Here is a 13,211-nt window from a genome sequence, read left to right as displayed (position 1 = left end):
AAACTCTGGAAGGCAGACTTTTGGCTAACCAAAAGCATCGGCCTTCCCCAGTCCAGGGTGCCATCCAGAGGAATACTGTGAGTTGAAATGCAAAACATCTGAAGGCAGCTGGGATGCTAAAGGCTGCAATACATAAAAAGTACTTCTCCTTACACATTATCTATCTCCTCTGAAGCATGTATGATGTTGCTTACTTGCCATCCCTTCATGCTGGGACACATACCATGCAAGAAAGTTGGTAAAATAAAAGAACACATTTTGACACTTTCCAGGCAATTAAGAAATCCACCTTTTCAGCAAGACCTTGTCTGATAGTCATGAAAAGCCTGGACATGAGCTTGCCGTTCGAATCTATTTTCTTCATTTCTCTGACAAGATATCTGCATCTGCTGCTCACACTTGTCTGAACTGTTCTTTATTTGTCACATATTATCAGAATAACCTACCAGTGTATAATGAACAAGCAGCAAGTCAGGAAAAGAGAAAAAATCACTACCCTTTTCATCAGGCATATATAATATTAAAAATGAAACAGAGTGGAGGCTTATTCTGTAAGACATGGAGCTGTGATGTAATTTAAGAAAAGATGCACTTTCCTTCTGAAGGAAGGCTTTTACAGGTCAGTTTAATTGTATATTTTATGCTTTTTAAAATCATACTTGCATTTTGTTATGCACTGCAGAACACCACCAAGAGAGCTTCAGCCATGGGACAGTATATGTTGTTGATAGTTGCAAAGTCGTGTCCAACCCATTGCGACCCCATGGACAACATTCCTCCAGGCCTTCCTGTCCTCCACCATCCCCCGGAGTCCACTTAAGCTCACGCCAACTGCTTCAGTACTCCATCTAGCCACCTCATCCTCTGCCATCCCCTTCTTCTTTTGCCATCAATTGTTCCCAGCATTAGGGTCTTCTCCAGCAAGCCCTTCTCATTAGTTGGCCAAAGTATTTGAGTTTCATCTTCAGTATCTGACCTTCAAAAGAGCAGTCAGGGTCGATCTCCCCTAGGACTGACCGGTTTGATCACCTTGCGGTCCAAGAGACTCGTAGGAGTCTCCTCCTGCACCACAATTCAAAGACCTCAATCCTTCGGTGCTCAGCCTTCCTTATGGTCCAGCTTTCACAGCCATACATGCAACTGGGAAAACCATAGCCTTGACTATATGCACTTTTGTTGGCAGGGTGATGTCTCTGCTTTTTAGTATGCTGTCTAGATTTGCCATAGCTTTCCTCTCCAGGAGCGTCTTTTAATTTCTTGCTGCATTCCCCATCTGTGGTGATCTTGGAGCCCAGGAAAATAAAATCTGTCACTACCTCTATTTCTTCCCCATCTATTTGCCAGGAAGTGGGAGGACCGGATGCAATGATCTTAGTTTTCTTAATGTTGAGTTTCAAGCCAACTTTTGTGCTCTCCTCCTCCACCCACATCAAGAGGCTCTTTAGTTCCTCTTCACTTTCTGCCATGAGAGTAGTATTATCTGCATATCTGAGGTTGTTATTTCTCCCAGCAATCTTAAGTCCAACTGGTGATTCACCTAGCCCCACCTTTCTCATGATGTGCTCTGCATATAAGTTAAATAGGCAGGGCGAAGTATACAGCTTTGCCGAACTCCTTTCTCAATTTTGAAGTAATCAGTGGTTCCATGTCCAGTTCTCACTGTTGCTTCTTGACCTGCATATAGGTTTCTCAAGAGACAAATAAGATGGTCTGGTATTCCAATCTCTTTAAGAACTTGCCACAATTTGTTGTGATCCACACAATCAAAGGCTTTAGCATAGTCAATGAAGCAGTAGATGTTTTTCTGGAACTCCCTAGGTTTCTCCATGATCCAGCATATGTTGGCAATTTGACCTCTAGTTCCTCTTCCTCTTCGAAATCCTGCCTGTACTTCTGGTTGCTCAAATATACGAAGCACATTGGGTGCAGCAATGGTGATCATATTGTTCCCCTAAATGAGCAACAAAGACCAAGAAGTAGTGATGGCAAAGATGAATTTCAAATTGATTTGAATCAACCAGGGTTTCCCCCCTGCTTTTTGGCTGCAGGTGCTTTTATTATACTGCTCCGCACATAGTCATTGTTTTGATTGGCACATTGAGATCCCTAATGTTTTCTGTCCTTGAGAAGTTTTTCATTTATGTTTGTTTTGGCATTTAGCTCATCCTTGTTCCGGGTTCATATTCTTTTGGCAGGGAGCCCAATATATTGGTTACAATCTCCTGGTAGTCTGAGCTATTGTGAGATCATTTGCTTTGAAGTGTTTCACTTCAGCATAGTACTCAAGGAAAATAGTCATCTTAGAGACTCAGAGAAACTGCCAGGCAGTGTGCTCAGACTGTAGGACAAAGGAAGAACACTGGGTTCTGTGCAATATGGAAAGGGTTATCTGCTATTTATAATATTAAAAATATTTTAACATTTTCATGTATGCTCAAGCCTAATTGTACTAGACTAGAACATTGAAAATGCTTGCTCCTTACTGGCATAAGTTTTAATTGAATTTATAGAGCAAGCAAATGCATTCTGTGTAGTCTCTGGGTTGGATCCAAGCACAGGCTACATCAACTGCACCAGCAGAAGTGGACATCTCCATCCCTTCCTCCCCACAGCAAACCCCTGCAGTTGCCATGCACATGCTCTGTACCAGGGTGGCCACGTGTGCATGAGCAGCTGCCCAGCTCGATGGACACTCAAGCTGAGATAGTGAGGATGAGATTGTTGTGGAATCTCAGCATGTACAAGCAGTAGACCAAGGTCAGAAAGTCTGGGGGGAGAGAGGGAGGAGTTGACATTGTGGGCTGATGGAAGTTGATCCATCTTCTGAACTGGGTGGATAGGGGAAGAGGAGGAGTTGGACATGACTCACAGCAGGGGATAGAGAGCTCAGTGGTTTGTTGGACCCAGAATTCCCTCCTCCTGGAGAGGTGGTGCCATGTGACAGCACCAGTGGGAAGTTCAGCTGGGTCAGAAAGGGGAAGAGCACAGGTGGGCACAGTTTCACAGTGTTCCACCCTCAGGAGCAAGATTCAGAAGGGGTTATAAAGAAGCAAAGAAATGATGGATGTTAAAGAGGGCTCAACAATTAACTCTGGGTGAACTCAGAGGCATGTAACAATAAAGTCGATTGGAGAAGTGTGTCTCCTCAGGAGGAGAACCACAGGTCATGACATCAGTCTCCTGAAAATGCTATACAGATGGTTGGGAAACCACGGTGAATGGAATAAGTTATGGTGGTTGGGCAACAGGAAAATCCCCCCCACCCTAAATCAAATAGAGAAACTTTACATGAATGAAGTCCTTCCTTTGCAGAAGGGAATCCTGGATTTGCCCTTTTGTCATCTCTCTGAGAAGTTTTTCCCTAGGAATGTAATTCATGTCTCTCTTGATACAGAACAGCAAAAACAGGTTTTTCAGGATATTACAATAAATATCTAGAAAGTACTACATGGACATTTCACTTTGAGGCAAGCTACAAATGTGTTTTTTACTTTAGCTACTTTATTTTAGATAGTTGTGTTTCAGCTTATATTTGTTTAGGTAAGAAAAGAAATTAAATAAATGAAAATAAATTATTCAATTTAAATGGTACCCTCAAATCTCATTCCAGACTGATTTAGTCCCTAACCAAATCTATAGAATTATGAGGCATCACAAAACAGTATAGTTGTATTCTTACTAGAATTCTGTCAGGCTGAATGATTTAATTACGGATCAAAAAGCAAGGCAAACAACACAGAATGGGAAGTTTAAATGAAGACTGAAAAGATTAAAGCAGGAGCATGGCTTTGCAAAATCTTCAGTGGTAGAAAATGCCTCCATTTTCTTTGCGGGAGTATCCACTGTTGGTAGCTGCAGTGTGCGGAGACTCTGAAGAAAACAAAAAGTCATAGTGTCACCTTTTACTGAGTAATCTAGTACTGAGACATTTTTTAATCAGAGGTTTTAAGTAGTGCCTCAGAAGGAAGTTTCTTATGCTCAACTGAAAACAATCAACTGGAAAACTTCAAGTTCATGTTTAGATTAACAGGAAAAACTGAATTCTGAATGTTTTTCGCAATAGAGAAAAAGTGATTGTACTTAGGGAGTAAGAATAAAGTAGATGTACAATAGTAAGTTACTCTTTCAATAGTGGAAAGCCACAGAATCTAACCAATCTTTGCTTGAATCTTAAAAAATGCTTTTTAAAAAAGCAATTAAGAACAATTGCCTAACAGCATTGCTTTTCAAGAACTGCCAGATTTTCACCACTCATAATTTTTAAGAGTGAACTGCATCAATCATTTTAGTGGAAATTTCAATTCAGCAAGCTACCTGAATATTAAGCATCTGCAAAGGAATTTGCTATCAGTTATTAAAAGTCTATCCTCCTGAATGGATAGGCTTTTAACACTGGACTAGTCTGAAGGGTATATAGTGTCCAATAGCTAAAGCTCTCTCTGGACAGTTTACAATACTTAATTAAAATACAAATACTGCAAGACACAGTATAAAATTCCAATATACAAATTTAAAACAGCTTTAAACTTCTGTTATAGAAAAATATAAAACATTTAATATCTAAAATATTTTCAGTAAACTGCACCGAATTAAAACAAGCTGACATAACTCATCATATGCTGTTCAATGCTATTAAATGCCTGGGAATAGAGGGCAGTTTTGATCTGGCACTGAAAAGATGATAATGTTGGTGCCAGGCAGGCCTCAGCATGGAGACCATTCCACAATTGGGGAACACACTAAAAAGGGTCTGCTCCTTATTGCCTCTTTTCAGCCTCTCTTGGAGGTAGCAGTCAGAAGAAGACCCCAGATGCAAATCGTAAGGGTCTCTCAATTGAGGTTGGGAGAGGTGTTCCATCAGGTATTGTGTCCCAAGCCATGTATATAACCAAGAAGTGGTAACTGATACAGTGTCAGGAAAATGTATTTGCTAAAAGCTGTGATTCATCACATAGACAGTTCATGAATGGAAGGCAATCTGATGCCAGCCAAATGTTTGGCACTCCAATTCCCATGATCCCTAATGACTGGACATGTTAGATGCGGTTTATGGGAGTAGTATTCCAAAACATTAGAGGGCATCAGTTTGCTTATCCACAGCCCCTTATGGTAGTCGCTCTTCAACAAAAAAGGGTGCCTAGTAGATATGCTTACCAATTGCTCCTTCGATGCTGTGAATTGACTCTTTTATTGGGTTGACCCAGTGTCTCACAGAGATTCCCCTGGAAGTGGGACAATGAACTGGAGGCGCAGTGCGTTTCTTCAAAGGCTCTAAACCCTTCAGTGCACTGTAGTGCTCAGAAATAAGAGCAGGGAGACATGTGTTAACATTCATTCATTCATTCATTCATTCATTCATTTATTTTCAAATTCATAGGCCGCTGAATAGCCCTGCAAGCATTCTTTAGAAAAGAAAATACTGAAGAAAAGAAGAAAAATAATTTATGAAAATATTAACTCCTGGTGACAGTCACTCCTTATTTTTCTGTACATTGGTATATGAATGTTGGTGTCTAAGCAGTCAATAAATGTACATGTTGACTGAGAAGCTGGAAGAAATAGGATGAGGTGTTACATCTCTACGAATATGTTATCCTGCTGTTCAAAATTATGGAACATACCAAAAAATAAGGAATTATTTAAGCAAGGTTATATGTAAATTTGTTCATACAAAAATGCATTAAATGTGGACTTGACTAGAATGACTATGGGCTAAAAAACTGTTGACTCTGAATTTTTTTTCTACAAAATTTGGAAGGTTAGGTGTAGTGTCTCTGCTGCAATATTAAGCCTGGGAAAAGGCATAAAAATTCCCAGTACCAGTTTTGTGAAGAAAAGTCAGAAAAATATTGGATATGCAAAACAATTATCTCACTCCTGTATCTATTAGTTCAAACTTTTTTTCTCAGTTCTATGATCTAAGAATAGCTAAGAATCCAGCTCAGATCTTGTTGCTGTGATATGACAGTCATCCAGAATGCTGGGGTGCCTGGAGTACCCCAGACTCACATTCTGTTATGTAATTTGCATATAAGTAGACCTACAGTCTAGTCCTCCTAGGGCATTGTCAATACTTGGATAGCTAAAAAGCCCCCAAATTTCAGCCTCCTGCCTTTCACAATTTTCTTTCTATAAAACAACATGCCTGGATAAAATAATGTCCCAAATGAACAAGAATAGTTATGTGAGCTACTTTTAGACCCCAAACAAAGGCAAAAAGGACATTAACTACATACATCTTACTCTCTTTAGAAAACCAAGAGCCTTCATTAAAAACAAGCAAAAAATACAAAATCCACTAAGAGAAAACTTTTTATCCTGATTTGAGGTTTGCAGGACAAACTATTGTTAAGCAGGTTGAAGATCAATCTGCCAAGCATTGTTATGCAGATTTCATTGTCATGCACTGCTGCATTAAGGATGAAGCCTTAAATTACCTGTACTAGCTGAACCCTGAAATCCATTCTTATGCTGACTCAAACTCCTGAAGGGAAACATTCAGTCATACAAAAGCTTTTCATATGCACCATTTTCCTTGCCTGAGGCAGTTTTGTCTGGGGTCATAATATGACCCAAATGCCACTTATAGTAGGTTTCAATTGAACCCAGGGTTAAAGTGTAGGTGCAGCAGCTGTGATAAGTACTGTTATGTTGGCAGTAGCCCCTGTTAGTTCTGTCTTCTAAGTATTGCTTTTGCTCTTTCAGATGTGAATATTTGGGCAATGCAGGTGATGAGTAGGTAGAACACCACAGTAACAGTCACTTGGCTTATTTCTCCAGTGCACAGCAGGAAGCTGCTTGCACAATACTTTGCACTTAAGTCTTACTGTAAAATTGCTGTTAGAGGTTTTAAGAAACTGGATAATCTATGCAATCCCAGCCAAAGTAGAAGCACCAGTTGTTTTTACATTGTAGCAAGAGAATAATGGAAATGCACTCTGAGGGAAAACATGAAAAATGGCTCAACTGCAGATTATACAGAAAACATGGAAGCAGCGTCTAAGGAAAGTATGGTAACAATTGCTTCCAAGTTTGTGGCATACTGAATCACATTCTATAACCTTATAGGTACAAGGGATGCATTTTTGGATAAGCTGAAATTAATATAAATTCCATGGAAACTCATGGTCTAGCAGATGAATGAATTTTGCTCACCCATGATCATCAAAGAGGGTCTCTCTATGGAGGACTACCTTGCTTTTATCTTTAAGCAGGTCTTCATGGTGATTGTACAAAGAACTGAGGTTAAAATCCAGGCTATCTCTAGAACCCTAGGCATGAATTTAAAGAAGGCATGGGAATCAGTGTTGATACTTTAAAAGCAAAACCTTGCTATCGTCGTGTTATTATATATTTAAGCTGTTCAAGAATGGCCCTTTCAAAAGCAAAACTAGCAATTCAAAACTGAAAACAAATTAATTCCCACCTACAGAAAGACAAGAATCTTGCAACAAATGGATGTTCGCAGAAAGCATGTCTGTGAACCGTTTTAAGGGAAGGAATGACGGGTGGCAAAGAGTGAAGGTTGGGAGGGGCAGGAGAAGGCAAGTTGGAAAACAAAGCAAAGAGGGAGTAGCAGTGTCATTTTACCTCATGTTCTCTATACCAGACTTCTCTTCTGATGCTTGCTAATGTGGGTGTTGCATGTAGTCTATTCCAGGGGTCTCGTTGCTGGGCAAGATGTGTGGGAACAGCATAGGGGGCTTTCTGGAGCAATGAGAAGCGTAAGAATCTTAAAGCAGTGCCTATGAATCTCTTCAGATCACCCTTAGCCATAGCAGCATAACTAGAATTGGTGTCTACAGAATGGTGACATTTCTCTTTCTTCTATTTAACCATTAGTTAGGATGAAATCGAGCCTTCTCCCAAACATATTGATGCGTGTGCTGTTTCAAAGCACAGTAGGACACCAAGAAGCTGCATCACAAGTGCTTCCATTTTCACATCATTCCTCTTCTGTACCTAAGCTGGCAAAATAATGGCATGGTAACAGGTTGTAGCAGATGATGAAGTCTATCACTGCACATGATGTGGTCTATCAGCTAGCAGACCTTAGTTTAAAGAGAAGTGAGATAAATGTTTTAAGAGGTAGATCTATATTTTGGACACTTCATGTTTGCTGTATAGAGAAGAAATTTCTACTTAGCCAGAAATTCCAAGTAATTTTTAATAATAAGTACTGTTACATTTTATAAGGGTCACTTGTGTTAAAAAAAAAAAAGTGGGTTCACCAGTCCCAAATTATGTTGTAAGCCTTTGAGAACTTTGGCAAGACTTCTTGATAATTTTATCTTTAATAATGTTTTCTGCCAATTTTCCTGGAACCTAAAATAAGCTGATAGGTCTACAATTGAAAAGGTCTGAATCGCTTCTGGAGAGTCTTTCTTTTCTTTTCTAATGGTACAGCTTCAACTGTTTTCTGGTCCTCTACTACTGACACATCTCTTAGTGACAAGTTGTTAATTTCATTTCTAGAAGACCATTTTCACAGTTGCATTATTAAGGAAACCTTGGGTAGATATTATTTGTATCTGAAACCCTTAACATGTCAATAAGGCATAGGACTGCATCTTCATGTAAAGCTACTTTGCTTGAATTCTTTAGGCTCCCTAAAAAAACAGCTTAGACAGTGGTGTCTGCTCTTTACATCTTCTGTGAGAAGACTTAAGTTATCTTCAATATCCCTATTGAAAGATAGGATTTAGTTCCTTTGTGGTCTAATTTATTTATTTATTTATTTATTTGTTTATTTATTTATTTAATGGTCCAACCACTCCACAGCTAGATTCCTGTTTCTCATGCACTTTTAAAAATCCCTAGTTTAATAAAATGCTCCTCTAGCAGTTTGTTTTCCTAATCTTTTATATAGTTTGCTTCCATTTCTTTTATTAACATTTGTATTACTTGGTGTTCTGACTTGGACAAGAGACTTCCATTTACCAACAGAAGCCTTCCTGCCTCTAATAGTTTTCTTGACCCTGCTAGTCAACCACATTGGCATTCTCCGACTTTGTGGTTTCTTTCTTGATCTGTAGTATTCAACATTCTAGCTGAGCCATTACTGTGGTTTGAACAACCTGAGACTTGGTTGACTTTTCAACTTTCTTTTTATCATAAGGTCCCCAATTTTTTAGAAATTTCCTCTACCCCAGGGAACCTTAAGCATGACTTGATCATTCCTCCCATTCAAACCAAGTTAAACATGTATAACATTGACTTAGCTCTTTTCCCTTTTTCTGCATTGATGTGAATTGCTTTCAGGGAGGCATATTTATTTATTATATTTATATTCACCTTTTTTCCTCTCAAGGAACTCAAGATGTCTTGAGTTAATTCTCCTCCTCTTAATCTTATCCTCACTAGAACACTATGAGGCAAATTGGGCTAAAACTCTGTCACTGGCCCAAAATGACCCCGTGAGCAACAAGGCTGAGTGGGGACTACAGCTCAGATCCCCAGAGTGTCAGCCACTCTTAACCACTACACCTAAAAATATAAAGTGCCTTTACATGTGCTAGAAGTATATGTTAGATTTTTTTAAAAGTTAGATCTCCCAAAATCTTACTGTTTTAGCTAAGTCTAAAAGGGGAATATTCCAGATGAAAAAGTATTCACCAGTACCATTTGTGGAAAAAAATATCCTAGAACAATAAAAGAATTTAGTATCAGCTGTAGTATTTGTGAATGGATGCATGAGCCTTAAACCAGATGAGGATCGGAAGTGCCTATACCTAACCCCCCCCCCCCACAAATCCTTGTATTTTTATTTAATGTGTTTAATTTCTAAAAATCTAAATAGTTGGGTCTCTTACCAGGGAATTCCTTTGGTTGCCAGTATAGGAATCTTCATTTTCATAGTGGGGGAATGGGAAGGGGTCCCTAGTAGGAGGCATGTTCCAAGGCCAAGGCGATCCACAACTAGAACTCTTCGTGCCAGCAGCAAAAACAGATCTTGTGTGCTACCTTTGTTTAGGGTTGCGTAACGGTTGCCAGGCGATGGGTTTTGGTGGCTTCTAGAGCGCTCAGTGCCTTCTTTAAAGCGCCATCTAAGGGCTGGAAATAATGCGGAAGTTGATTGGAAGAAACTGCCCCCGAGTAAAAGACGTGCGTGGGACGTGTTCATAGATTGAAAGTTCGGTTTTTCAAAATGCAAGGGTAGTTAAATGTACGTGAAATCTAGTTCGATATTGTTTTCATATTAACTATTTAAAACGGGCCTCTTTTAAAAAGAGAAAAAGCTGCTAGTGCATTCCCCCTTTTTAAAAAATTGTCTCCGTAAGTCAACGAGCACTTTTCAGTTTTGCAAAGAGATTTGAGCGGGCAATGGGCTTAAAAGAGCATCGGTGGACGTATTTCTTCGCTAAACTATTGCCATGTGTGCGTGGGGGGAAGGGAAGTTTGTGTCCTGTTATATGGGCGAGTGAGCGGCTCTTTAGTTAACTGTTTGCCCAGGTTCTCGCTTCGGAGAAGAAGCTGTGCCGTGGCGAGGTAATTCTAGTCTCTGGACTTAATGGCCTGACTCGGATGCTAATATATTTTACTTGCTTCAAAATGCAGAAAGCGGGCCCTGATTCTGCCCGCCCTGCTTATTTTGCTGAGTGGACGGCGAAGTCCGGTCCTGCCAGCGCTGCCAGCGGGAAGGGAGAGGCACCAGAGAGTTGCTGGGCAAGCTGCGTTTGCAACGGCGTGAGAGCTACCCTGACCAAGAGCAAAGGGCCAGCCTGCCCTGGATGTGCCAAGAGGCGGCACACTGACGGAGTGGCGGCTCTGCAGTTCCCTGTGCAGCCTTCAGGCTCCGTCCTCGCTGCCTTGCAGACGCAACCCCTTAAGCGTGTGTTCGGTGTTTAGTCGTCTTGTTCATTTAAGCTCATTTTAGTGTCGCTTTTAAACTTTCCGTTTGTGCGCTTGATTTTTGCAGTTTGTATTTTTGCTGTGAGAAGAGTTTACTTTGTCTCTAATTGTATTGCATTCCTTGTTGGGGGTGGAATATAATGATGAGCCTGCTTATTAACTACGCGTATATGGGGACGGATCTGCACTATCTGCAATATAGTGCTCAGTACCAAGCTCTGCGAGCACAATACGGGTAGTACAGTCCCCACCTGCACAGCCTCCTCTAACCTGAAACCTTCTAGCTGTGTTACAGCTCCCAGCAGCCCCAGGTAACCATGATGCTGCAACCTCTGGAAGGCACCAGGTTGGAGGGAGGCTGATGCACACGCCTACTCCGAACTAAACTAGATTGATTTCAGTTGGGTGCACTCCTTCGAAAGTAGTTCTGATAATCCAGCCTAAATTCACACGGAACATGTTGACGCCCACACTGACATATGCGACCCTTTTCCAAGCCCTACCTGGGTCTGTCTCCTGTGCATGGTGTCCTATACAAGGGAACATAAACCGCTCAGAACGCGTGGCGATACGATCTCGGATGCGCAAAACACTGTTAGGATGCGCCTTCGGCCCATTTCGCCCTTAGCCCGAATGAGCAAGCGGCGTCCTCCTCGAACTACGCTGGCAGACGCGATTTTATTGCTATCGATTACTGATCTTGCCGTTCACTCGGGGCGAGCGAGGCGAGGGCCCGACCGGTTTCTACGTAATCATGCTTCGAAAGGGGCGCGCGGGCGCGCGAGCAAACGGCCCGCCCGCGTGTCCTCGTCGGCGCGCGCAGGCGCCCCGAGCGCATCTTTCGAGCCTCAGGTGCGCTTCACCCGCGCGACGGAGACAGCTGCGGTTGCTAGGCAGCGTGGTGTGGGCGGTGCGATCCTGGCAGGGGGCGGGGCTGGGCGAGGCGAGGCTGCCGCATCTCTCGCTGCCGGAGCGCTGTCGCTGCCGCACCTGAGTCGGTGGCTGCTGCATCCTGGACGCGCAGAGCGGCTCCTGGTGGCTCTCGTGGTCGCTCCTACGCCGCGATGGCTCGCGCTAGCCGGGTCCCCGCTGCTGCGGATACAGCTGGATGCCGCCTGTGCCTCCCTGTTGGGGTCGGGCGGAGACGCCTGCCGCTCCTCGCGTTCCCTGTGTTGCTGCAGTTGCTGCTCTGGGCAGGCGCTGCCACGCATGGAGAGGAGCTGCACGCCTGCAAGGAGGTACGCCGCCGGGCAAAGGGGTATCTTCCATGCCTGGAGAGGGAGGGGGCGCTCGGGACCGGGCGAGTGGTAAGAGAGAGACCCACAGTGGAAACGCTGTAGGGAGCATCTTTGCCTTGCCATTGGGTGAATTATAAAACTCCACGTCAAAGTACTCCGGAATGCGTGGAGAGCGAAAGGTACTTTCAGAAAGTGTGGTTCCTTGGTATAAATGAATGGCGAAAAGCAAAATCTTTGACAGGTGCCGCTGCCAGACATTAAAAATGCGTCTGCCTATCTTTTGCTCTTGTGTCTTAGGGCCAATACATTCAGCTTGTTAGAAACAGCAGAAGCAAGAAGGCTGTCTTGTGATCCGTACCTACTTGGTTGGCTAACAGGTCCTTTGTGGGGGTGTTTTAACAGTGGGGAGAGGGAAACTAACCCCAGGCTGCCACATGCCCCCAATGACAAGCTTAGGGCTAAGTAATATCTTAGCACTGCAGGGAATCTCTAAATTTCCAGAGCAGATCCAAACCAGGCCAGTTCTGTAGTATGTGGTGGTTTTAACTAGCTCGCTGCCCTTTGGGCAATGTGCTGCAGATTGAAACTGGTACTCCTTTTGGCGCTCTGTAGCAGTAAATCACAGAGGGTAACTTTTTGTAGCCAAAATAAGAATCGTATGACTTCTTAAGGGATGAACATAGGCTTTATTAGTTTTTAACCTACCTTGGGAATTCACTGTCTGTGTTTCCATTTTTTTTCTGTATAACATGGTAGGTTGTGAGTCAGATGCGGGTAACTTTCTAATACCATATCTAATATGTCAACAAAGAGTGACTTTTATTTTTCCTGGGTCTGGCAGTTTTTTGTTTCCTTTTCTCTTTTCTTTAAAGAAGTAGAAACTGATAGGAACAACAATCAAAGAGTGCTGGGGCGTGAGAATTCATACACCTTTTAATCCATGAGTGTTGTATAGACTGTTATTACATTCCATGAGCTGAAATGGGTAAGGCACTTCATACCTCTTTCCATATGGTTGCTTTAAAAAAAGTTCTGGAAATGGCAGGTTTTCTGAATTTGAAGTAATAGTCTGTACTACTTTTCTTTTTCTATTGCAGTTTCATGATTGGCATATCAGATTTC

The 13,211-nt window shown here is 42.1% G+C and overlaps 1 protein-coding gene across 1 annotated transcript; it reads right to left on the bottom strand.

The window, feature by feature from the left end:
• Positions 1-3,481: 3,481 nt before the first annotated feature.
• On the bottom strand, positions 3,482-9,942 carry CFAP276 (cilia and flagella associated protein 276). Its single transcript, XM_044451065.1, has 5 exons — positions 9,813-9,942; positions 7,591-7,707; positions 7,156-7,271; positions 5,155-5,288; positions 3,482-3,870 (listed from the first exon to the last, which is right to left on the bottom strand). Exons 1-5 carry the CDS (start codon positions 9,891-9,893, stop codon positions 3,800-3,802), a joined length of 519 nt encoding a protein of 172 aa, XP_044307000.1. The 5' UTR covers positions 9,894-9,942; the 3' UTR covers positions 3,482-3,799.
• Positions 9,943-13,211: the final 3,269 nt, after the last annotated feature.

This window comes from Varanus komodoensis, unplaced genomic scaffold (assembly GCF_004798865.1).
Source record: "Varanus komodoensis strain SLA01 unplaced genomic scaffold, ASM479886v1 scaffold1, whole genome shotgun sequence".
NCBI lineage: Eukaryota > Metazoa > Chordata > Lepidosauria > Squamata > Varanidae > Varanus > Varanus komodoensis.
The sequence above is the reverse complement of the archived record's forward strand: the minus strand, read 5'-3'. Positions and strand labels throughout refer to the sequence as shown.

Excerpts from the sequence above, each read along its gene's own strand:
- CFAP276 (XM_044451065.1), bottom strand. The coding sequence starts at position 9,893 with ATGCCTCCTACTAGGGACCCCTTCCCATTCCCCCACTATGAAAATGAA. Across the intron at positions 5,289-7,155 it reads ACCCTCTTTGATGATCATGG|TGCACTGAAGGGTTTAGAGC; the intron begins GTGAGCAAAATT and ends TGAGCACTACAG. Across the intron at positions 3,871-5,154 it reads CAGCATCGAAGGAGCAATTG|AGTCTCCGCACACTGCAGCT; the intron begins GTAAGCATATCT and ends TGTTTTCTTCAG.